Genomic DNA, 27,306 nt, shown 5'->3' with positions numbered 1-27,306 from the left:
CCACCGGTACGCTCAGGCCAATCCAAACTTTTCTCATCTGTTGTTCCTCGTTGGTGGAACACACTGCCAGTTCCTACAAGGGCAGGGACATCCCTCTCCATTTTCAAAAATCTCCTGAAGATCCAGCTCTTTAGAGAACATCTCCTCTCATAGCACCACTTACAACAAGTCTTGCTGATCCTAGCACTTACCAACTGTCTAGAACTGACACTCAACTGTTTAAAAACAGCACTCACTGATGCACTTATTCTTACTGTACTTTACTGTTTTTAAATTGTCCTAAATTGTTGAGAGAATTGCTTTAAAACTTAAACTGTTTACCATGTTGTTAGTCGCTTTGGTTAAAAATGTGTCAGCCAAATGTAATGTAATGTAATGTAAGGAAGTAATTAAAGATAGAAAAAGTGCGTCTAAAGAGTTAAAAAGAACACATCATTTTCAGAATTTAGTTCAATATAAAAGATCTCAGGCAATAGTTAGGAAAACAATAAGACAAGCTAAAAAAGATAATTGGAAAAAGTTCTGTGACTATTGGTCGAACTACTCCAGTGGAGAGAGTTTGGAACATGATTAAAAAATGAATGGGAATGGAAGGGAATATGGATACCCAATGCTGGTTGAAAGGCAAATAACTATCACCAATAATAAGGAAGAAGCAGAGGTTATGGCAAAAACATTAGCCAAGGTGCACAGCTCAGGGAATTTAAATCACGAAGAAAAGGGAGGCAGAGAAGTAACAATTGAAAAATATCAGAATGTGTTTGACAATGCGAAGAAGGGGTATTGGATGTTTTATTTACAAAATCTGAACTCAATAAGGCATTGAGTAAATTAGGTAAGTCATCTCCAGGGATGGATAAAATCTGCTATTCCATGTTGGAGAACTTAAGTGATAAGGGGAAGGAGGTTTTGTTAAGTCTATTTATCACCTGGAGAGAAGAAATACTCTACTGCCACTAAAAACAGTCTTACCCACTCCAAAGTACAGCCAAGGCAAATAAATTATAGCGCCAGACAATCGATGTAAATGTCACAACACATTAATTAGGTCCTTTTCTCTCCCTGTTTTACTCACTTAACCGATGTGGATGCTGTGACCACTGGCACCAGCCTCTGAAGAACTTCATCTGGACTGAGGAGTTCAATCTGATCAGTCTCTGGTGTCTTTATGTACTTCTGCAGGTCAAACTTATCCAGCTGCTCCTCTGGAATCTTCAAACTCAAAGCTTCTAGTCTCCCACTCTCCTGGTGAGAGCATGACCACAGAGAGAGTTCCTGAGCTCCTGTGAATGACCTCCACTACAGCATGGTGATTCAGCTCATTCAGACAGTAGAACAGGTTGATTCTTCTGTCTGAATTACTTTGATCTCTGATCTTCTGTTTGATATACTGGACTGTTTGTTCTGAGCTCTGTGGTTGACTTCTTATCTGTGGCAGTAGGTGCATTAAGAGATTCTGATTGGACTCCAGTGAGAGGCCCAGAAGGAAGCGGAGGAAAAGGTCCAGGTGTCCATTCTTACTCTGTAAGGCCAGGTCCACTGCAGTCTTGTGTAGGTCATGCAGTGTTGCAGTTCTGAACAGAGTAGAGAGCGGAGTGGCTTGCTGTCGGTCAGAAATGCTTCTCTCTGTGTTTCTGAAACAGAGGAACACATATAAAGCTGCGAGAAACTCTTGAATGCTCATATGCACAAAGCTGAACACCTTCCCTTGGTACAGCCCAGACTCCTCTCTGAAGATCTGAGTACACAATCCCGAGTACAATGATGCTTCTGCAACATCAATGCCACACTCTCTAAGGTTGTCCTCATAGAAGATCAGATTGCCTTTCTCCAGCTGATGGAAGGCCAGTTTGCCCAGTTTGAAAATCATCTCTTCGTCTGTCTCTTTTCTCTCTGTGTACTTTTCTTCTTTGATGCAAGTCTGAAGGATCAAGAAGTGAGTATACATTTGAGTGAGAGTTCTTGGCATTTCTAGTTTGTCTGATTCAACTGATGCTCTCTCTACAACAGTGGCTAAAATCCAGCAGAAGACTGGAATGTGGCACATGATGTAGAGGCTCCTGGATGACTTTATGTGTGTGATGGTTCTATTGGCGAGGTTCTCATCACTGACTCTCTTCCTGAAGTACTCCTCTTTCTGTGGGTCATTGAATCCCCTTATTTCTGTCACCTGGTCCACACACTCAGGAGGGATCTGACTGGCTGCTGCTGGCCGGGTGGTGATCCACAGGAGAGCAGAGGGAAGCAGATTCTTCTTGATGAGATTTGTCAGCAGCACGTCCACTGAGGCTGGCTCTGTGACGTCACAACACTTCGGGTTGGAGTGAAAATCTAGAGGAAGTCGACACTCATCAAGACCATCAAAGATGAACATGACAAGAACATTACATGACATGTGCACTGAGCTGGGGAAGATTTTTGAATCTTTTATTTCTGGGAAAAAGTGCCAAAGAAGCTCCACCAGACTGAGCTTCTTGTCCTTCATCAGGTTCAGCTCTCGGAAAGGAAGAGGAAATATGAAGTGGACATCTTGATTGTTTTTTCCTTCAGTCCAGTCTAGGATGAACTTCTGCACAGAGACTGTTTTTCCAATGCCAGCCACTCCCTTTGTCAGCACTGTTCTGATGGGTTTGTGTTGTCTGTGATCAGATTTATCAGACGCTTCATCATATTCATCAGATGTATCATCAGACTCATCAGATAAAACATCAAACTCATCACATGTATCATCAGACTCATCAGATGCATCATCAGATGTATTAGATCGGTCATCGTCCAATAAGGGTTTAAAGATGTTGCTGCATTTGATTGCTTGTGCTGGTTCTCTCCAGGAAGCGCTCTCTATCTGCCTGACCTCATGTTCATTCATTTTTTAATCATGTTCACTGGCTTCTCTCTGATTAGGTATTCCCTCAACCAGATGCTGAAACTTGCTCTTGAGTGTAGATCTGAATTTGTCATGGACCTCTGCCTCCTCTGGTGTCCATCTGGATCAATGACAGAATCACAAATGCACATTCAAGTAGAGCATGATAACTAAACATCATTATAATATTGATACAACAGTCCAACTACATTCAGAATGTATATGCATTGATGTATATGTTGTACAAGTGTTGACTATCAAAAGAGACTCCAGCTCATATGTAACTGTAACTGTTATGTAACTTTCTCAATAGGAACATAATGTGAACATGCAGGGAGTTTGTAGGCTATAACACACACTGGCACACATGGAGTGATGGTTTGCAGGCGGCTGGCAGACAGTAGAGTTTATTTGACTCATATGCTCCTTATTAAGAAATATGGGTTCATTTACTCCTTTCTGAAAATCCACTATAAAAATGAAAACAGAGAAAAATATGATGAAAAGAGAGAGCTGGAGCACACGGATAGCTTGCAGTCTTTTAGTGCAAACAAATACTCTTTTGAACGGCACATAATGCCCCTCAGATTGGTGATGGCTCCCTCTTTTCACCTTAAAGTCTGCTGTTTTAACTGAGAAGCACCTGACTGCACAGTCTCCAAAAGATGATGCGTGGAATGCCCTACGAGAAAAATAGGTTTCTAGTGGGTTTTCTGAAATAAACATAATTAAATCTGACAGAGGCAGATGTGTCTTGTAGAGGGTTTAGGTGACTGACTGACAGAATGTCCTGATCCATGATCTCACCTTTGTTCTACAGAGTCCCTCTTCATCTCGTCTGTCCTCTTAGACTCTGTGCCTGACGCCCCCTTCTGGACACTGTTAACACAACATGATGCTAAAAGGTGAGTGTTCTCACATCTCTCTCAGAAAGACCATACTGATCAATGCACACATTCACACACTGAAGTTCACATATACACACACACACACACATAGTTGTTTACTTATACATTTTAATACACAGGGTGCTCATTTATTTCTGATGGGCATGTGACTACCGTGCTGTGGAAACCACGCGGTGAGAACAGTTGGTGACATCAGTATGTTAATTTATTGACACGTCGCTTAGTGCAACAAAGTAGAAGTAAGTTGAGCAATGAGTAGCATTTTATTTAACACCTACAGAAACGTAACAGAGGTTGCTTTATATGAGTTTGTAGTCTATGATTTTTAGATGTCAATGGAATGCTAACTCCAGGTGAAGGGAGGTCAATGGAATGCTAACTCCAGGTGAAGGGAGGTCAATGAAATGCTAACTCCAGCTGAAGGGAGGTCAATGGAATGCTAACTCCAGGTGAAGGGAGGTCAATGGAATGCTAACTCCAGATGAAGGGAGGTCAATGGAATGCTAACTCCAGGTGAAGGGAGGTCAATGGAATGCTAATTCCAGGTGAAGGGAGGTCAATGGAATGCTAACTCCAGGTGAAGGGAGGGCAATGGAATGCTAACTCCAGGTGAAGCCTTATTAGCCTCCCATAGGCGGTCCAACGTTCTCTTACCCCCTTGTGCTTTCCATACTAAATACTTTTGCCCTCCATAAAGACTGACCTGTCAGATGAAGACACGCCCACTTTGGAGTCTCTGCTCCTCTTCTTCTTCCCATCTGGATCAGAATCCATCACGTCTGGAAACACACAAACACACACACACACACACACACACACACACACACACACACACACACACACACACATACAGAGAGAGAGAGAGTGAAACCACAGACACTGAAATAAAAGGTGATACTGTGTTCTGTATTACTGCAACTGTAAGACTGTGTAGCAGCTAAACAAATACTATAATCAGAGTAAATGATTGAAACACTGAAGTCTTCCCTGTCTGCTGTTAGGCTACCTTTGGAGGCTCTGCTCCTCTTCTTCTTCCCATCCGGATCAGAGTCCATCACGTCTGGAAACACACACACACACAGAAAGAGAGAGAGAGAGAGAGAGAGAGCGAGTGAAACCACAGACACTGAAATAAAAGGTGACACTGTAAACACAGGTAAACAAATACTATAATCAGAGTAAATAAAAAGCTTCCCTGTCTGCTGTTAGGCTACCTTTACCCGGAAATAGCCGGGTTTTGTAACAACACAGCACACCAATCCTACCGAACCGAACCTCTTTGCCCACCTGGTGCTGTACCCACATGCAGATGTCCGAGCAGATACCTCAGTGGGGAGACTGGTGGCAGTTTGACCAGATGCCTGTCCACCGCGTGTCGAGAGAATAACAGAGAGAGCTACGACAAGTTCGCAACAGGAAACTGTGTCCTTAGGTTATATGGCTTTCAGGTGCGCCTGAGTTCCAAAGTGCAGGGGCCAGATAACGAACCTCCCACCCCCACTGCGTGCACTGTCATTCTCTCTCCTGCACAAACAAAATGTAGTCTTATTCATATTTTTGCTTAATAAAGTTGAACAAATGGGGAAAATTACACAAAGTATACATCTAGGGTAAAAATAAAACTCTACAAAACACATCTGGTATGATTACCAATCCCTTAAAGTTAACAAAACAGGTTATAGTTTGTTTCTATGTGCGCTAGATCAAAGGTTACAGCATTCTGAAGATAAGAACAAGTGGAGCGTCAGGCAGTGTAGATTTGTGCTCGTAAAGCTTTTATCTGAAAGTAATTGTGAAAGATATTTCCCAACTTTTTTCTTATTCTATTCTTGTTTTATGGTGCCCACATTTCCCTTGATATGCAGGTATATATCTTCAGCTGAGCTGTTGTGAACAGCCCCAAATTTGATGTGTATGGTTAGGCTAAAGGCCTCTGGTGTATGCCAAGTTTCATGTAATTCTCCATGGGAGGCCATGAAATGTATTAATGTGTATGTGTACATCTACACCCATCAGCTTGGTGTTGAGTGAAGGGTTGCCAGGAGGTGATGGTGACACTCACACAGTACTCACTCACTTACTCTTTCACACACACACACACACACGCAGGCAACCCCCCCCCCCCCCCCCCAAATGCAGTATTCTACAGATTACAAACAAATATATTCAGAAAGCAACTACCCTTTTTACAGTAGAAACAGTGTTCGAATTACCATAGGGCCCGGTAGTGCCCAGCCCCCTTAGTTCTGGCCAGGGCACTACTAGTTCTGCTAGAAATCACTGTCAGAGGGGGCCCACTCATTCATTGTCAAGTTGCCAACCCGTAACTATGATAATCTACATTTTCCCCGTTGGTTGCAATGTGTATTTCCCCCACAGACTGCAGGGGCACTGCTCCGCATAATAGCCCCCTGTCCTGTCCGATCTCACCCTCCTCTGAATCGAGTTGTTATTAATTTTGCTAGAGCGTTGTTAGCGATTGAGCAATTAGCAGCAGTGGAAAAAGTTAAAAGGAATGTATGTCGAGGAGTATCGGGACTTTAAAATGCAAGGGGCAAGGGAAGGGTCCTGCCTGAAGAAACTCGTCATCGCAGGCAACACGTTTTTACCTAGCCTACTTCGGCAGAATGCGAGAGAGGATTCTCTGCACTTAATGACATTGATGACAAAGCCAGAAATCGTTTAAGCTTAAATGCGCTTCTTTTTCTGAGCATCAATGCGCCTCCCCTGGTCCAGTTCAACCCTAGCCATTCGTGAAATCATGGCTCACTGGGCATCTTCCATCAACTGCGTGGAAAGCGAGAAAGAGACCAATAGGCCACTTTGGGACTATCTCCAGTAGGCTTAGACGAGATGTGATAAAGACAGCTGTTTTGTGTTAACTTTCAGTTTTTTCAGTTGTGCGATGTTCAGTTGTGCACGTAAAATATTTGACAATTAGCTCTGCTCAGATTCATTTTTGGCAATAGCCTTTGTTATTAGGCTGAATTTCATAATGTCATATATTTCATTTTAATAAACTGGCTACCCTGCTTATTATAATCTATTGGATGTTGAATCGACAGTAGCCTTTGTTATTAGGCTGAATTTCATAATGTAATAGATTTCATATTCATTTCATGTCACAGCATAGCCTGGCTTTGAGCGCAACATATCTCGCTAACCCACTAATCGAGATTCGTAGTACACCCCACTTGTCTTGTCTTTTGTTTAACCTGCATGTTTATTTTGTTTGTTGTTTTCTTTGATTTGGTGCATGCGGTTATGCAGTGCTGTACTGTTTCTCCCTATGCTTGACTCGCATGCTTTTCTAACTGTTGGCCTATTGGTATCTTTGAGGTGTGTGTGTGTGTGTGTGTGTGTGATTGTGATTGTGTGTTTGTGTATGCATACTGTAACCTAAATTACTGTGACCAGGGCAGCTTCACTGTCAGGATCAACCTCTGGGCCCTGGTGGACAGCCTGACTGCCTCCCCTGCCCCTGCCTGAGATAAGTAGCCTTGTTAGCCTAGTTTGATAAATAGGCTATTGGTGAATGAATGATCGCCATATAATTACTGTCAAGCCTTTTACCAACTCTTGTGTCTCTGTTCCTACTCTCTCTCTCTTGCTCTCCCTCTTCCGGACAGGTGTGGTGGGTTTCCCACAGGCGGCAGGCCAACCTTCAGGTGGCGGAGTTCCCCCCTCACTTTTCTCTGCTGTGTACAACGGGTGCTTATTCTGAATTGCAGTGTAATTGCCAGGGCCGTTTCAAGGAATTTGGGGGCCCCAAGCAAAATGGACATGGAGACCCCCCCCGCAAGCAAAGCCTACAGGAACCACCGCATAGCCATACAATTTAAGTTCACCCACAGTTTATATAAATACAACATTTTGACAGTGCAATACTGCAGTTGCATATATATATAGACAGAGAAAATAAAACACTGCCATCTTATGCAGAAAAAGGATGCATTGTTCAAACTATAAAGAGTGCAGGTTGTATAGCAATTTGAAAATCCAACATAAATACAAGTACACACACACACACACACACACACATAAGATTAACCTTTCAGGCCATCTTCATCAGTGGAGGTATCCTTAGGAAGAGCCTGAGGGCTGAGAAATTTAAGCAAGCACCTTGAGGGAGAAAGAAAAGATATGTTGGCATTTCCATATTTTGATATTTAGAAGGGATGCAGCTGCTTTCACAACTACCAATGCTTACTGTAAAAACATCCCAAGCTAATGTTATACATTGACCTAGGCCTACTTGTAGCTTAACATAGCATTTAAGCATTCTGCTGTTTGAGAATTTTACAGACGCACCTGATGCTTTAAAGACAGTAAACAGCTGGCGTGCATGAATACTACTAGACATGAATGTTCCAGTCTGCTTTATTGCACGAAATTTATCGTGTGGTTTTCCTAACCCCGATTTGGTAAATAGATTATCACGGTCGAATAGTTAGTATAGCAGAGAAGCTATGCCACTTTCATCAAAACCTATTACAAAGCTATAGCAATGTTATGTCATTAAATACGATAAACAGTGATTCTGGAACAGATCTGCGTCTTCCTTATCCTGTTAATAAACATATTACAGTATGTAACCATATTCCGTCCGTTCGGGAAAAAAAGTTGCGCTAACTGTTCTAGTTTGTTACAAGCAGCATGGGCCGTCAGGCAGGTAGTTAACATAAACATTTTTTTGCTAGGCTAGCCTTCCTGCTGCGACATTACACCATTTGTACAAGACAAGTAGAGGTATTTTATCCAGTGTAATTTATCACTTACCACTATCTTGTTTTTTCTTGTCATCCTCTTCCTTTCTCTTCTGGCTTCAGGACACATAACTCCGCTTCATCATGACTGCCTGTTTTATATTTTCGCGGTAGCAGCAGAGACCACAAACCTGGCTGGCTGGCTGCTGTCAGCGACTACTGAGAGGGGCCCCCTTGAGGGGGATCCCGGTATTGCCAGTAACAGTGTCGTTGCACTTTACTGCATTGACTATCAAAGGGGCGCTCAAAGTTTGTCGTTGCATTTTATTTTTAACCAGTCGTTGTCTTGGGGCCCCTGGCCAGCTCGGGGCCCCAAGCAATTGCTTGGTTTGCTTGCCTTCTAGCGACGGGCCTGGTAATTGCAGTGTCATTATCCTTCACGTGTGGTGCGTGTCTTCTGGGTCCCTCCTTTTTCCCTTTTTTTTGGAAATCCTGCTCGCTGTGGTAAGTCCCCTGCCCTGCTCCACTCCCTTTGATTACGGGTCACAGGTTAAGCTACGGCGTAACAGTGTGGTTGCCATCATTAACCATCCAGTAGATCTGACCCAGGCGTCTCCTGTAACCTGATGCATTGTTTTTATGTTTGAATCTGTGTTGTATGTATCAATACATTATGTTAACTTAACTCTTGTCTCTGGCCTAAGAGTGTACGAATCTGTGTTGCCTTGTGGGTACTATAGGGAATATAGTGTAACTGGTCCTAGGGTGTAACCCCCTAGGTGGCGTAGTCGACTCCAAATTTCCTTGCCACGTCACACTATGTTACCATAGTTACTTACATAGCCTGAACATATTTGAGCGTTCTGGAACTGAAATCCCAGGTTTACCGCTAACTCTGGGTTAACATACCCAGTTAAGCCAGTAAAGCTGCTTTCTGGAATACCCCTGAACAGCCAAACAAAAACCAAGCTCTATACTATAGGAATACTGAAGGGAGGGGTGAGCTACCTCCCTGGTGTGTTTCATTTGGTCCTTGATTAAAATATAATGGACATTGTTGCAGGGACCCGTTGACAGTCAAAGCTGCGTGACTTACCCGTTTTAATGCAATCCATTCCCTCAATCGATCGAGCTGGGCCCGATAATTTTCCGTGGGGATGATCGCTTACACCCCACCAGTGTATTCGGACACAACCGTTCTAGGAACACAATTTTACTAACTACTACTGTAACTGGAGAGGCCACCCCTACAGTTCCTAGGGGTTTTTTCTGTTTGGGCCATTCTACAGAAACGCACACTTTTCTGTCCCCTGACATTAGAGGACTATAACATTTTAATGAATTCCCAGGCACCACAAAAATGCCCGTCCCAACTGTCAAGTACAAAGGCAGAGGGCAATATTTTTAAGTCAAAAACATGTTTTTTATTCAGTTAAATTGCAATAATATATACATAACTATCACATATATTATATGCATTAGATAAAAATACAAAATGGCAATTAAATATTACAAATAAAATGATAAAAATGTATGTCCCATGGAGTCATGTCACTGGTGTTACCTCATTAGAAAAGACTATTATTTTGACATAAAAAATCAGACTGATGTCATCACAGGACATCTATTTACTTCCTTTCTGAAGATCAAAGAAGACAGACACATGGTAAGACCACTCTTTTCATTTTTGAGAAATATTCTCATTTATCTTAAGTTTTCCTTTGAAGCTTTTAGTTGACGTCACTGGTATGACCTATTTTATTCTTTGTAAAGTAAAAAAAAAGATTACAAATGGATTAATATACATAATTTAGTGAGTATACCATGAATGACAACATATGGTTTGATTCCCTGTAGCAGCCATTTTGTAAATTTCATTTTCCTTGAGAGTTGTCACTGGTGTTACTGTCACTGGTGTTACCGTCATGTGGGTAACACCAGTGACTCAGTAACGCATGTATGAAATTCTTGTTTACAATACTTTGTTAAATACTTTCACTTATTGTCAATGTGATTTTATTAGCCTACATGTAACAATTTGGTGTCATATACTTAATTAGAGTTGAGTAGTCTCTTTTCTCTTTTTGTCACTGGTGTTACATTATGTCACTGGTGTTACTGTGTTACTGTGTGTGTTTTCAGGAACATTAAGACAAATGTGTCAAATTCGACATGATAATGATTTCATATTCATTTAATTTTGCTAGACTTAAGAGATGACATTTAAACAATTGCAATATTATTTGTTTATAACTTTTTTTTAATGATATTTTCATTTTTATAGAGAATACATGGTTGCGCATTTGAATAAACATCATTCAAACAAACTTTTAACAATCATTATTAAAATAAATAAATCAATAATCTCCTGTTTTTTGCCTTATCATTATTGTACTGTAGCTCTTATTACATGTGCTGAAGAGTTTGAGAGATAATATTTTTTAAAAAGCTATAATTATTGCCAAAATGAGTAAGGTAACACCAGTGACAAATAGACGGTGCATGTAATCTTTAAATAAATGCTCAATAAAGGTAAAAAATATTTAAGGTGTCCCTTAAGTGTATTCTTACAGCCAATAAGTTAAGTAATAGTGTGGTCTAAGTTTAAAGTTTAGAAAATGAAAGACATTTTCAGACATCTTGCCATGTCAAAAGTGTGCGTTTCTGTAGAATGACCCGTTTGCATTGCACAGACAGTAGGAACTCTGAGATGACTGTCATGATGTTAAAGATGCCACCAGAGTGTAGCACTGTAGCTGCCTTGCTGCTCTAGTTGTTGGCTGCAGCAATTCAAGCTAATTAGCGCCCCCCCACCCTTTATTTCGTACAGACAGTACTCAGTGACCTTGCAAACATAGATCTATGTGAAAAATCGCCGAAATTGTCCTTTCAGTTTAATTTCTGGTCATGCCTCTTGGAAATACAACATGTTCTGATAATTGGTCCGATGTAAAGCCCATTCTTATCTGTTTGATTTAGCATGTCTGTGTAGTATGAAGTTCTCTCCCATCTGTGCTTGATTTAGCATGTCTGTAGTGAAACCCATTCTACATGCTGGGTCTCAGGCTGTGTTTCCATGTGCCCCTGTACAGGGCAAAGCAGGGGTACAGGGCCCATAAACAGGGCAAAGCAGGAACCAAAACTGTATGGGGTGTGCAGAGCAATCTACTGCACTCCAGACCACAAGGAGGCAGCACTGTGGCTACCAAATATTATGTAATCACCACTTACTGATACTGCCCATATCACCATAGCTTTCCACCAAAGAAGCATTTTTTTTATTTGTTTTGAATAATTACAACACAGCACAATAACAGAGAATTACTTTGGGTACAAAATAATCTATAAATGTAGAAGAATATCTAGTATGAAGAATATATATATATATTTTTAATATAATTTCATTTCAATGCAAAACATATTCCAGGGCATACATTGTGATTTTGTGATCACACACGAATGAAAACACACTAAATCATCAGTGGAAAATTGAAAATGTGTTGGTTAATCATCAGACATTTTGTTGTAAACGTATTGATCAAACACTAATTATCTGAAACCGAGGCACTGACAAAGGAACAACAGTAAGGGCTGTATTTTGGGTCACCAGCGCATGGCGTAAAGTTCGTTATTCACCCGCGCAAAGTTGAATTCGGTATTTTGCACGTTTATTTTTTAAGCATTGCGCCCAGGGGTGTGGCAATTAACAACCTAGGGAGTGGACTAGCGCATTGTCTAAAAATCGCTATCATACACCACCTAAACCTGGTCAGAAGTCAATGGCAAGTTGTTCATATGCTATTTTAAGAGCGCATGTCAAGTCATATTGGTAGGTGCACGCACCATCCTTCTATCATTCAACGCACACCAGCGCACGTCCATGCAAAGCATTACAAATTGCACGATTACAATGGGAAACATAATTAGAACAAAGATATTACGAAATACTGTACATCTCATGATGAGTAGTTATTCACCATAATTTGCAAATTGGTAATGACGGTTAAAAGTGATTAGGGGAGAGGCGAGAGACACGTATGGAGCACAGCTGAAGACGCACTGTCACGAGATATAAGCAACTCCTCTGCAGGATAAATGTTGTTTTATTCAGTCATTTGAGCAATATTAGGGTAAGTGTTGCTTTTTCCAGCCTATGTTTTCGGTGGTAACCCATCGTCAGTCAATAGTGAAAGTAACTGCATATAACTGTCTTGTCGTTGACTGACTCCTTGGTGAAGTTAGTTTCACTTTGCCAATGAGTTCAAATAATAGACGAGTGCAAATGCGTGAAGGCTATGCTAGGTTTTAGTAAAGCATGGTTTAAGAATGACTATTCCATACGGTCTCGTAAGCAGCCTCCTTCAAATGCGCCGTTGAATGCCAAAATACCGATGCATTTATTTGACATATTGCGCGTTGCGCCGTTAAAGGGAATGACAGATGTCATTCTCATTGGTTTAAAATGATGTTACGCCCCAAACACACCCATATGACTGATTAAAAGACCTAGGAACACCTTGTTACGCCATGCGCTCCACTTTTGAGAACGAAACCCCTCCCAATGTGAACTGGACATCCTACTAAATTTGAATAGACTTTTGACGAGTGACGTTGCACTTTAGAATGTCATGATAGGGCCCTAAGAGTTAGACCTGCATTGGACTTGATTCATATGAGTCATGTTAGACCTGCATCACGATTGGACTTGATTCATGTGAGTCATGTTAGACCTGCATCATGATTGGACCCTTATTCATATGAGTCATGTTAGACCTGCATCATGATTGGACTTGATTCATATGAGTCATGTTAGACCTGCATCATGATTGGACGTGATTCATGTGAGACCAGAGTCATGGTCCGTCCTTGTATCAGCCTTATAATTTTCTTTAACACAGAAAACATGGTCAGAGTAAACTGAAGACCACAATGAATTGAGAAAATTAAAAGTTTACAACAAAACATATTATCACTGCTCTTACTATCATACAAACACCCAAATTCCCTGAGATAAGGTGTGATGCAAATGAGTAATAGCTCTCAGACACACACACACAGCTGTGTGAAAGCTGCTGTCTGGCTGCTTATCTGCCAGTGTGTTCTTTTCTCCCAGCGTTGACACACTGAGCAAAGAGTGAGAGGGGCGCCCCCTGCAGGTGGTCACAGGTGCAGCTCTCCATGCAGGTGGGGGTCCAGTTCCTCCAGCAGGGCCAGCGTGATGCTGCAGGCTGTATCTCCCTTCCTGTGCACCATGTCCACCAGGCAGCTCACCTGGTCCTGCAGCACCTGGCTCCTCTGCAGGACCTCTTCAGCCTCCCTGCTGCTCAGCACAGGAGGCCTGTGGGCCTGGAGATGGTCCAGCATGCTCCTCAGGACACCACTGGACACTCCACTGATGAGGCCGGGCCGCACCTGGGACAGCCGCTCTGGACACAAGAGAGAGGATAGTGAGTGAGTTAGATTACCTGAGGAACCATCTGTGTGTGACTACCTTGTGTGCGTGTGTGTGTATATGTGTGTATGTGTGAGTGTGTGTAAACTTTTAGCACATTACTGTCAAGATAAGCAGGATAGCTTAGGTCAGATGCCCACTCTTTGTACATGGCCCTCGATGGAAGAGGTTTGGTGATTTCCCTGCAGTAGCCTAACTGTGTGTGATGGCAGTCTGCACAAGGTGTCCCCTATACCTGCCGTGGTGTGTGTGTGTGTGTGTGTGTGTGTGTGTGTGTGTGTGTGTGTGTGTGTGTGTGTGTGTGCTCCTCCAATAAACTGACATTTTCAGTAGAGCTGCAGTGTATGTGTATGCAGTGTTGGGAGTAACGGCGTTTAAGTATAACGGCGTTACTAACGGCGTTAATTTGTCAATAACGGAGTAATCTAATTAATTACTTTTCTCATACTTACAACGCCGTTATCGTTACTGAGAATGTAAAGCGTCGCGTTACTACAATTTGGTTTAATGAAGCGCGAGGTGTCAAGCTTGGGCTTTATCAGCTCAGCTGCCTGGCGAGAGAGCACAAATGGGGATAATGATGACGCCGTTGCAAATGCGATGATGATTGGCTGGGTGGGCGGATGCCATGCTCACGCTGTCTCACTGCACGTTCTGACAATCGTTACCTTACGGAATATTTAAGAGTAAGATAGTGTTCTGTTTATTGTGCAGTAGGCCTAATATACAGTTACACAGAATTGCACTAATTAATGGCTAGAGTTTCCTTTGTTTCTTCTTACCCAAGTTTACATTTGTGTGTCTTAATTTTGCACTTGAATTTCATTTTCAATATTTATTTTGTATATGTTTTTATTTCTATGCATATCATATGGCAGGCTGCAATCTAAGTTCAAATAAATACCAACTGTTCTGAAATACTGTATGTTTTTATTCTTCAATCAGTTAATATAAATGTCTTTGACGTTAAAGATGTTATAGAACGTAATAGCGTTATAGAACATAAAAATTAACGTCAGTTACTTTGCTGAGTAGCTAATTACTTTTACAGTGTGGTAACTGAGTTACTAACTCAATTACTTTTTGGCAGAAGTAATTTGTAACTGTAACTAATTACTTTTTAAAAGTAAGATGACCAACACTGTGTGTATGTGTGTGTGTGTGTGCCTTTTTTGAAAAAATGACCTAGGCTATGCATGTAAGTTTGTGGTATTGATATTGGCAGCCTGGGACATGTCCATCAACTGACTGTTAGTGGGCTAAGACTGATAGATAGATAGATAGATAGATAGATAGATACTTTATTGATCCCCAGGGGAAATTCAAGTGGCAGGGCTACCAAAAGGAAAGTCTAAACAGCTGGCAAAATTCTGCTCCATATCAGCTGTGATAGGCAGCCTTGCTGTGTGGTGTAAGCGATGCTTTATGTACCCTTGATGTCAAAGCTGTGTCTGTGAGAATATTTGAATCTTTCTGTAAGAAATTTGATTGGCGGATTCAAATAAAGAAATCAAATGTGTGTATGTGAATACCTGTGTGTGAGTGTGTGTGCCTAGGTGTGTGTGTGTGTGTGTGTGTGTGTTTGAGTACCTGTGTTTGCCCCCTGGCTGCTGCCCTGTCCTAGGCTCCTGCTGGGCTTGCAGTAGTCACGTCTGCGGATCTTGACTGTCCAGATGGGCTCTGTGTGCTGAGAGCTGATGACCTCCACATCAAAGCCCTCCTCTGGCTGCTCCATGTACACTTCAAAGAACCTACTAGTGGAAGGCGGCCACAGGTTCATATTCGTAGGCTGGATCTCCGATGGACACGACGTCCTCACACAAAAGGTGTCCTTCAGCCGAAGTGGGATCAAGGCGCTGGGTTTGTCGATCCACACCCCCCTCTTCTCCTCCTTCTTGTGGATGGCCTGGATGTGAGCTGTGTCGTCTGGCACCAGGTAGGTGTGGAGTTCCAGAGGAGCGGTGCATGTGCAGAAGAGCAGCAGCTCACAGTGGACTTTGGGAGAAAACAGATCCCTCAGGTAATACACCAGCCCTAACAGAGTGAAGGAGGGGTGGAGAAGCCTGGCATGGTGTCGGGTCAGCTCACACACCTCCACACACACTCCACTCTCCCGCCCATGCAGGACCCTCACAGCATCACCCACAGACGCCTCAGAACCCCCCAAACAGAGGAAATGTGGCAGGTAGATCTCCTCCAGCTCTCCTGAAATGAGCCTGATGTCCATCAGAGGACCAGCCTGTCTTGTCTGCATAAGGGCCAGCTCTTCAACAAAGACATGCCAGTCTGTGAAGCGGTACTGCAGGGTGACTGGACCAGCACACGTCCAGCGCAGACCAGAATCTGGGCACTCATAGCTCCCTGCAGGAGAGCTCAGGCTGTAGGTGGAGACACTCTCGTCTGTGGAGACTTCAGGCTCCACCAGGACCCAGTGGCTGGAGTCTGGAACTTTAGCACAGGATTCACAGTTCCTCTGTGGGGCATCATTGTGATGATCCTGCCTTTAGGACACACAAACACACACACACACACACACACAAATGGTTTGAACACAGAAAAACACATTTTCCGGTCAGGTCATGGTCTTGTGATGGAATTGTGATCTTTCATCAGTTGATATAGTACAGGCTACACTCACCAGACACTCCTTCCATTTCATCTCTGACACTCTAACACACACACACACACACACACACACACACACACACACACACACACACACACACACACACACACTCTCTTTGCTTACAGTGCCACAAAAAGTCTAGCGTAACATAGTGTATTTGCTGTGTGTGTGTGTGTGTGTGCGTCAGTCAGTGTGTGACAGGAGAGAGAGAGAGAGAGAGAGAAAGAAAGAGAGAGAGAGACGAGTCCATGGTGTCCTCGTCAGCTTGGCCTGATCATTTCCACCTCTAATTAGCTTTATTGTTTAATTGATTAGCACACTTGGTGTTCAGGGTGTCTTTAAAGGACACGGATGCATTGTGGGTAGGGTAGCTGGTGGTAGCAGAACCTTGTCTTTTGGTTTTTTTTGTTCTTTCTTTATTTTTACACCATTACATTCATTCCATGCATGCATACACTTGCCTACAATATTGACTCTACTCATATCTCCACAGTCTTTTGAAATTATTTTCTGTTATGTTAACGCTCTTATGTTAATGTGATCTAGGACATTACAAATTGGGCGCTCAAGTGTGGTTAGTTTAAATTGTTTGATCAGATTATCCGGTGTGTTAATCTTGCTTTGTAAGTGAAATTGGTAGGCTACTACCGTTCTCTGGTGAATTTGGTTCATCTGCTCCAGACACTAGTTTTGGTTGTTTCCAAATGGTTTGATACAGGTGGAAGCCTTGTTAATTGGAAGAACGGTAGGAAACGGTAGAAAGATGTTTGTTTACTTGGAGTTAACTCCATCAGACTCACGTGTGAGTGTCCAGAGAGAGCAGCTGTGCTCCTGGGTCCTGCTGGACTTTGTCTCTGAGGTGCAGCTCTGCAGCATCTGAGTGGGAGCTGCTGGCAGATGCTGCTGCTGCTGGACTCTCCTTTAGGAAGGTAAAACCATCCACTCTAGAGGACAAATGATTACTGATATGATAACCCTCACATTAGTTTCTCCAGTTTGCACACTATAACACACACACGCACGCACACACACACACACACACACACTTTGTCACTTTGTCTCCCCCACATACTGCATCTCATCATCATTTATCCATCACAGGGGGTTAGACACAAACACACACACACAGTCTCCTCCTCCACATACATACACACATCAGCGGTAACTCTGAGTCGAGTATGATGGTCCCCCAGGGGTGGGATCCTTACTGTGGATCTTAACATGAATGAAGAAGCCAATTCTGCAGTGTGGGCATGCACAGTATGGTGCTGGGAATAGGATGTGGGGCCTGTTTGGTGGAGACTCTTTTCTTTCTTCACTCTTGACACTCGCAGCCTGTCAGAAATTGTCCTCATGCAAAATGGCACCTTCACATACAGAACACTGTTTCTCCATGCGGTTCTATGTTGTTTATGTGAAATATTTTGGGGTTGGTTCTGATGTCTGGCCTCCAGGTGCAGGCTGACCAGTTGATAGTTGTGAGTAGAGGACATGTTTTGGGAGGCGTGTGTGAGGGATGCGTATTACATGTCCTGTCCATCTGAGCTGGTGTTTTATAATGAGGATGATAATGCTGTCAGTGTTTGCTTCCTCAAGCATACTGATATTGGTCTGCTTCTCTTCCCAGCTAATGCACAGGATTTATTGCAGGTATCATTGGTGGCAGGACTCCTGGGCTCTTAAATGCTGTAGGTGGCCAGGTCTCTGTACCATAAAGGAGTGTTGGCAGAATAACTGCCTTGTAAACCAGTAGCTTGGTCTTTTCAAGTAGGTTGGGGGTTTCAAAAACGTTTTTGTGAAGTTTTGCAAAAGCCCCACTGGCATAGCAGATGAAACGGTGTATCTCACTGTCTATGTCTGCCCTTGAGGAGAAATGGTCCATGTTCTCAAGACGTTCTTGTTCTCAAGATTGTTATTGTTGGTGGGGGTGCAGAGGAGGCTGGAGGGGAGAATGTTGGAGGTCTTTTTGATGTTCATGATTCGGACCAATCAGTTGATACGACAACATTTAGTGTGCGCTGGAGATCGTCCTCTGTGTGGGCTACAACAGCATTGTCATCTACATATTGCAGCTCCAAGATGGATGTGCAAGAGATCTTAGACTAGGACTTGAAACAGTTTAGGTTGAACAGCTTGCCATTAGTTCTATTGATGATCTGTGCTCCGGTGGGTACATTGTGTCCAATTAGGTGGAGGATGGCTGCTATGACAACTGTAAACAGAGTCGGGGCAATAATGCAACCTTATTTGACACCAGTTTCAACTTTGAAGGGCTCACAGAGAAGCTACACCAGGCGCGTAACTGAAGCGTTCTGTTTGCGTTGCGTCTGCTGCAACAATTAGCTTCCACTATAATTAATGGAAGAAGCTACCCCAGACGTGATAGCGGCACATATGTTCGAAAAATAGAGACCAGTCTTCTGAAATGTGTTTTAAGCGTCGCAAACGGAACGCTTTAGTTACGCGCCTGGTGTAGCTTCTCTGTGAGCCCTTCAGTTACACACTTGGTGTGGCTTCCTTGTCAGTATCACTGCCATTACAGAGGACAGCTGCTGACACATTTTCACAGGATGGTCCAAAGAATGTGATAGCAGTCTTTATATATTGTGCATCAAACCCCGACTCCACCCCTAACTGAATCCAAAGTAATCACTGCATGTATGAAACGCTTTCACCCGTGCAATGTCCCATTTTGTTTACTATTTATATAAATGACCTGTGTCAAAATGTAACAAAGGCAAAGTGTCATTTTTATGCGGATGACACTGTTTTGTATTGTTCTGCCTCATCATTAGCAAGTGCCTCAGAAGAACTGCAATCCGCTTTTAACATTATTCAGAAGAATCTCAATAAATTGAGACTCTGACAAAGCTAAAATGATGTGCCTCTCTAAATTACGGAACACAGACGGTGCTTGTCAGATTGTTACACTATGAGAAAGAAATTGAATGAGTATCAGTCTACAATATCTTGGTTTCTTCTTAGAAGAAAGTTTGTCCTTGAAGCATCTTATAGAATGTCTAACAAAAAAAATAGAGTAGTAAATGGAGTAGAAAGTTGGGTTTCTATTATAGAAACAAATGTTGTTTCTCTTTTAGTGCGAGAAAAAGACTTATACAAGCAACATGCATGCAAATCAATCTTCTCTGAAAACTGGATTCAGTATGCAGCACTAAGATTTGTAACTAATTCTGGTTTTCGTACTCATCACTAAAGCTTGTTTGAGAGTGTTGGTTGGCCTTCTTTGCACAATCGCAGGCTGGAGCATTGGTATATTTTTCTTGATAAGGCCATACTGTGTGAACTGCCTCCTTACTTATGTTCTCTCCTGACTCCCAAAGTCACCACCAGAAATTGCAATCTTCGATCATATGGGCAAATCATGTATGACATTCCCCGAACGCAAACTGTCTTCGGTGAAAGTGCCTTTTTTGTTTTTGCAGAATTTGTATAAATTGCAGAATCATGTTAAAGGAGAATTCCGGTGTGATATTGACCTAAAGTGTGTTGAAACATGATACCGAGTGTGAACGTATGTCTCATAGCCCATCTCGGCTTGTCCCCTGCACTCCAAAATCTGGCGCTAGTTAGCCGATGCTACCAAAAGCTTTTTCAATGGGGGTGCCTCGGCATCGGCCTAGCCATGCAAATAAATCACTGTTTTACACCATTTACGAGGCTCAATGTATCTCCACACTTCATTGGTAGACTTCCGAGGGCCCTGACATTTAAAACGAGACATTGAGAACTTTGAAAAAGCACTGGTAGTTTACTTACAAGACGATTTATACAGACAGTATCTTCACAAAGTTTAGCGTTTGCAGCCATCTTGAATTTAGTCCCAATAAGTCGAGCGACGAGTAAGAATGAACAGGTATGATAAGGGATCAGATTCCAAATGTAATTCTGTGGAAGTGCATGGATTCCAGTTTCTTCCAGTAGCAGCAACTGGAATCCATGCATTTCCACAGAATTATTTTTGGAATCTGATCCCTTATCATACCTGTTCATTCATACTCATCGCTCGACTTATCGGGACTAAATTCAAGATGGCTGCAAACGCTAAACTTTGTGAAGATACTGTCTGTATAAATCGTCTTGTAAGTAAACTACCAGTACTGTCAATGTCTCGTTTTAAATGTCAGGGCCCTCGGAAGTCTACCAATGAAGTGTGGAGATACAATAGAAACAGTGCCCAAGATCCGCCTACAAAGCGATTTGCGCAAAGTCAATTGCGCTAAAGTGCAAGATAGAGCCCACAGTGTTTCTTCATACACTGCATTTCATCATCATACACTCATCAGAAGGAGCCAGTGGCATACACACACACACACCATAATTCAACAATCAGAGGGCCACACCCATACACTTCATTCATCACAGGTTGACACACACAAACACACATGCACACACACACAACTAGTTTCTTCATACAGTGCATTACATCATCATATACTCATCAGTGGGAGCCAGTGATATACAAACACAAACACACTTTCTTTCAAACACTGCATTTCATCATCATATACCCATCAGAGGGACCAACTGATATACACACACTCATCATACTTCAACAATCAGAGGATCACACACATACACTTCATTCATCATCTTGCACAAGGGCACTGCAGCCGTGCCTACTGGTCGGGGTTTGAACCGAAGTCCGAAGTGCTAACCAGTAGGCTACGGCTGCCCCCACAAACCCAACACAGATCTGTTGTTGTGTATTCAGACTCACACTAGTTTCTCCAGTTTGCAGTGGGGATTCTTAAGGACCTCTGAGAGATGCTGAACTCCTGCATCTTCAAGATCATTGTAACTCAGGTCCAGCTCCTTCAAACTGCAGGAGTTTGATCTTGCAGCTGACGCTATCGCAGCACAGCTCTTCTCTGTGAGGGAACACTGCACCAGCCTGGAGAAACATAACACATGATGACATAACAGTATGATTATTACACTCACTTATTACACGGCTCTTCACAAGGCAAGTAGAACGCTCCATTGACTTGAATGGGCTTTCCCAAAGTTCTACGGTAAAATATTTTCATGTAATTACCGCTGCAAACATATAATTACCGCTGTCAATGGCAACGGAGTTTGTGCTTCTAGTTCAGGTATTTCATATCACTACGCAAGAACTGGAACTTCATTCAAAAGTGAAAGCAGACGGTTGATCAGCTGTGTTCTAAAGAATGTTTGATTCAAGTTCAACGTGTGTTGTTGCGAACTATGTTTCTCAGCAAATGCCACGCTGAACGGTAACAAATAGGCTAGGCCATGTAAAGTCATATCGTGGGAAGTTTATTATTTCGTTTTGGCAAGTAGCCGTGTAATAAGCGGGATAATGTATAGAACGCCGGTCATTATTGGGAAAATAAGTCCCTTCAGGGCGGAACAAGACCCCACGATGCGCGTCGGGGTCCAGTTCGCCCTGTCGGGACGTATTTTCTTTTTTGCTCTTGGGTGCTCCTTGTTGGTGCCCCCCTCCCCCATCCCAATCCTCCCCCCCTTCTTATGCAGCCCTTGCTACTTAATCTACTAAACCCCTCTTCTACTGCACTTTTTACCCCCCCCCCCCCCCCCATTAATGCACAAATAGGCTGACACCAGACATAATTTCACTGCATTTCTTACTTCTAGTAACTATATGCATGTGACAATAAACTTCCTTGTATCCTTGTACTTCGTTCAAGTGGCATTGATGAGTTAAAGTCACGGTATTATATGTAAACATTAGGCTAGCCTTTGAGTATTTTCTTATGTTACCCTTTTGTAAATGGACTGAAGTTCGCTCTAAATATCAACTTTAAGCAATTATGCTAACCGTTAGCATCTCTATGGGATTTCTCATATACATTAGCCTTAAGCTAATGCATTAGTTTCTATTATGTAAGGTCTGCTTAGTTTTACAGTGAAACCTAAATAAAGGTTTGAAAGGAACTTCAGCTTCAGACTTTCTGTTGGGAAACTGTCAGGCCTATCTATCTTCTGTAATGTAGCTGGCTAGACCATGTCATTGCCACACAAGCAAGGGGGGGCAGAATTGGAAATGTGTCATAGAGTGACAATTCATTGGTTTGGTTAAAAAGTCACAGGTTAGGTTATTGGTTATTATTGTAATGATGCTATTCATTAATAATGAGCTGTAAAGTAACTCAGACTTTAGGATGTCCAAAGGATATCGACTAATTATCGTTATCGTCAAAATCACAAAAAATATTGAGATATTATTTTTTGTCCATATCGCTCACCCCTACTCCCCACACACACAGATCTATTGCTGTGTGTTCAGACTCACTCTAGTTTCTCCAGTTTGCAGTGGGGATTCTTGAGGAGCTCTAAGAGATGCTGAACTCCAGCATCATGAAGATAATTGTTACTCAGGTGCAGCTCCTTCAAACTGCAGGAGTTTGATCTGGCAGCTGACGCTATCGCAGCACAGCTCTTCTCTGTGAGGAGACACTGCACCAGCCTGTAGAAACATAACACATGATGACATATCTGATTATTACACTCACATACTGTACCTCTAACTATACAACATACATACACACACAGTTTCTTTCATACACTGCATTTCTTCATCATATACTCATCAGAGGGAGCCACTGATATACACACACTCATCATACTTCAATCAGAGGATCACACACATACACTTCATTCATCACAGGTTGACACACACACACACACACACACACAGACCATCAAACTGTGACTCAATCATGACACTGTATCACAGATATATAGTGCATGCCTCTATTGATGTAACACACACACACACACACACACACACACACACACACACACACACACACACACACACACACACACACACACACACACACACACACACACACACACACACACTTTCTCAAGTTCAAGTTCAGGCCTATAAAAAACAATAAAAACAGCCAATAATTAGTAAGTCAATAAAAGGAATAAATAAATAAGAAAACACAAAAGGAGGGGGGGGGGCGAGGCTCATCATATCCAAAAGTATGAGTGGGGGTGGGGGCTATCTATGGTTCTTTATTGAATTTAGAAGTAAAATGGCTGCCGGTACAAAAGAGTGTTTATATCTGTTGGTTTATCTGGGGAGTTTAAAACGTGATCCAGATGGCAGCATCTGAAATTCAGCCTGTAAGGGATGGGAACTATCTGACAGGACAGATTCAACCCTTTTTAGCATCTGCTTCTGGTAAAGTTCCTCCAGGCCTTTCTGCTTAGAACCTGTGAAACAGCTGCTCATCTTAATAACCTTGGAAAGGGAGTTTTTTTTGTTTTACGGTGATGGACCTATACCAGTGACAACTGACTCAACAAAGGACCTATAGAAAAGGGTCATCAAGGTCTTGTCCATATTAAACTTGGCCAGCTTCCTAAGGCAATGCAGGCGCTGCTGGCCTTTCTTGCAGAGTAAACTAGTATTTGGCTCAAAACACAACTTGTCATCAATTATGGATCCTAAATACTTGTACTCATTAACAACCTCTATTCCCTGACCATTTATGCTAGTTTTCACAATGTTACAGAATCAGATCACATGTCCTTAGTCTTTAAGGCATTCAGTTCAAGAAAGGAATCCTGACACCATGTTACAAATTGGTCAATGACCGGACCGTGTGAAGTTTCCTCGTTGTTCAGTAAGCTGACAATGACCGTATCATCAGCAAACTTCACAAAGTGTCGGTTATCAGTCACAGAGCGACAGTCATTTGTGTACAGAATGTAGAGGAGGGGGGAGGGAACACACCCCTGCGGTGAGCTAGTTGATGTGAGGGCCGAGTCAGAAAGGTGACCATTAGCTCTCACTCACTGAGATCTATTAGTGAGGAAGTCTAATATCCAGCCCACCAGGTTGGCCTCCACTTGGAACTGATGCAAGAGCTTCTCAACCAGCAGGTGGGACTGAATGGTGTTAAAGGCTGACGAGAAGTCCACAAACAGTAGTCTGGCATGGTTTTTATTGCCTTCAAGGTGTTTGAGGATGAGGTTGAGTACTGTTACAGTTGCATCCTGGACCCCTCTATTGAGTCCATATGCAAACTGTAGGGTCGAGGAGGTTGTTCGTCCTAAATGTCAGTTCTCTTTTGATCAGCTTTTCAACATCACAAGTGACGGGCTATGGGTCTGTAATCATTTAAAATCTTTGGGTGGCTATTCTTGTTTTGGTTTTACTTAAAGGTGTTCACAACACTCTGTACAGAGAATCAGACAGCTGATTGGGCCAGGGACAGTAAAGATTGTTTTTGGCCAACAATTTCGTTGCTGAAGTCATGCTTGTCAAATCTTGAATAAAATTGATTTAGTTCTTGACCTTCTCCCACAATGCTTTTCATCATCATCATTCACTCTTCACAGGGAGCCACTGACATGAACACACAATTCTTGGAAAGTGCTACACACACTCACTAGTGTTGTCACGATACCAAAATTATGACTTCGATACGATATCTGCCATAAATATCACGATGCTCGATACTGAAACGATACTACGGCGAAATCCTAAGATATCTGGAAAAGAAAGGACTCATACCTCCTCCAAATGTATTGAATCATTTGTGTTGAATTCGGTGCACTTTTGTAGTGTGCAGGTCAACTCTGGGTTCTAAACTAGTAAAATAGTAGGCCTACTTTGTGTGATTAAGTCCTTTATTGTTTGTTATAGTTCATTTACATTGTGTTGTTTTGGCAATAAAGTAGCTTTAAATAGCCAAACTAGGCTAAATCAAAGTCAGTGTTGAAATTACTGCATGCAAATCACTGAATGCTATGCAGAGGGGCCTAATCTTTAGGCCATCTGATGTACAGTATTAGTCCAGGCAAAGTAACCCATTTTGGAGCCAAAAATAGAACTAATTGTAAAATAATTTTTTTCAGCATAGATCATTTCTATTAGGTGTCCAGAACAACATACTAAAAGTCCTAAGAAATCCTAGTTGAGGAAATATGTTTAATTCTCATCAATCCAAGATGTGTGCCAGTATAAGGCCAGACAACAATACACCCCTATGGGACTATTTTCTCCCTTTACGTCTATCAAAAAAAAAACTTTACACAATGAAAGTATCCATGAAAAGTAAATTTTTTTGTATTACAAGTTTCTTTGAAAATGAATTTGAATATGCAAATGAGCTGTACACTAATCAAATATAGGCCCCCATAGGCTTATTTTTTTTCCTTTACTCCTACCACAATAAAACTTTACACAATGAAAGTCTACATGAAAGTTTGTTTGAAAATTTATTTGAATATGCAAATGAGCAACATACTAATCGCATATGCCCAAAATACACCCTAATGGGCTTATTTTTTACTTTACTCCTATCACAATCAATCATCGCAGTGAAAATATACATGGAAGGTAACATTTTTTTTTTACAATGGGTACAATGAGACATGCCCCACCCTCCTCATTAGTATGCTGTCCATGCATAATACATTGGGTATTGGTAAATAGTGTATATGGCTAATACCTTTTTGGGCTGTCGTGTCATGAGGAGGGTGACACATGTCAAAATCCATGTTAGTTCACATCTTGAGGGTATATGCTTTCAGACAATATATAGTTTAGGTGGTTTAATTAGTTTTCTCTTCATGGTACAACCCAAAATGTATCAGAACACACTTAATTTACCAATACCCCATGTGTTATGCATGGGCAGCATACTAATGAGGAGGATGGGACATGTTTCATGTCATGTTAGATCACATCCTGAGGGTATAAGCTTTCAGAAAATATATGGTTTATATGGTTGAAACAGTTTTTCCTAAATGGCACAGACCCAAAGGTATGAGCCATATACCCAATTTACTCATATCCTATGTATTATGAATGGGCAGCAAAGTAAAGGGGAGGGTGAGAAAGGTCAAAACCTATGTTAGATCACATCCTGAGGGTCTAACCTTCCAGAAAATATATGGTTTATATAGTTAAATCAGTTTTTGTGGTAAGAGTAAAGGAAAAAATAAGCCTATTTGGGTGTATTTTGGGCATATTTGATTAGTGTATAGCTCATTTGCATATTCAAATTCATTTTCAAAAAAACTTGTAATACAAAAAAAAAATACTTTTCATGGGTACTTTCATTGTGTAAAGTTTAATTTTGATAGGAGTAAAGGAAAAAAATAGCCCCATTGATGGTGTAGGCCTATTGTTGCCTGGTCTAATTGGCACACATCTTGGATTGATGAGAATTTAACATATTTCCTCAACTAGGATTTCTTAGGACTTTTAGTATGTTGTTCTGGACACCTCATAGAAATGATCTAAGCTGCAAAAAATTATTTTACAATTAGTCTGTCGTAAAACGCTACTTTGCCTGGACTATATGGGCTACCCTAGGCCTTCCCGTGTTCATGGGATTTCTTTGACAGTTGCAAAGGTAACTAGAATTGCGGTTCCGAGGAACTGCAAGAGTGGGTTTGATCAGTGGCACGGAACTCGGCCTCATCCAAGGATTCCAACGGTACCTCATTTATGAAAATCGGGCACACGGATCAAAAGTTGTCTGCATTAACGCAACATCCAATAAGCTAAAACGCATAAATAACATGGTTGCTATGCTGGTTGCTATGGTGGTCGCTAGGTTGACATTACAGGGGTGGTTTCTAGGTTGTTGCTAGGGTAATTAGTTAGTTGCTAGTAAGCCATCTTAAGCTGACTGCATAAAGTGATTATTTTAAGAGATACATTTTCAAACCAGAACTGTGTATAGGTCATGGTTAAAAACGTATCAGAATCT

At 41.9% G+C, this 27,306-nt stretch overlaps 1 protein-coding gene across 1 annotated transcript; it reads right to left on the bottom strand.

Moving 5' to 3' along the window:
- Nucleotides 1–12,843: 12,843 nt before the first annotated feature.
- On the bottom strand, nucleotides 12,844–26,086 carry LOC143138645 (caspase recruitment domain-containing protein 8-like). The gene is made up of 7 exons (XM_076299069.1): nucleotides 26,038–26,086; nucleotides 24,378–24,486; nucleotides 22,857–23,030; nucleotides 21,297–21,470; nucleotides 17,359–17,502; nucleotides 15,523–16,433; nucleotides 12,844–13,906 (listed from the first exon to the last, which is right to left on the bottom strand). The coding sequence occupies exons 1-7, from the start codon at nucleotides 26,084–26,086 to the stop codon at nucleotides 13,641–13,643; spliced, it is 1,827 nt and encodes a 608-aa protein (XP_076155184.1). The 3' UTR covers nucleotides 12,844–13,640.
- Between the last annotated feature and the right edge of the window lie 1,220 nt (nucleotides 26,087–27,306).

Source organism: Alosa pseudoharengus, unplaced genomic scaffold (genome assembly GCF_046254945.1).
Source record: "Alosa pseudoharengus isolate Yale_2024_CS ecotype anadromous, Long Island Sound unplaced genomic scaffold, YU_APseudo_1.1 YU_APseudo_1.1_scf_21, whole genome shotgun sequence".
NCBI classification, from domain to species: Eukaryota; Metazoa; Chordata; class Actinopteri; order Clupeiformes; family Clupeidae; genus Alosa; species Alosa pseudoharengus.
Note: the sequence above shows the minus strand (reverse complement) of the source record. Positions and strands in the feature narration are given on the sequence as shown.

Excerpts from the sequence above, each read along its gene's own strand:
- LOC143138645 (XM_076299069.1), bottom strand. The coding sequence starts at position 26,086 with ATGGATTTTGACATGTGTCACCCTCCTCATGACACGACAGCCCAAAAA. Across the intron at positions 17,503-21,296 it reads TGCAAACTGGAGAAACTAGT|AGTGGATGGTTTTACCTTCC; the intron begins GTGAGTCTGAAT and ends TTTGTCCTCTAG. Across the intron at positions 13,907-15,522 it reads CAGCCAGGGGGCAAACACAG|AGCGGCTGTCCCAGGTGCGG; the intron begins GTACTCAAACAC and ends TCTTGTGTCCAG.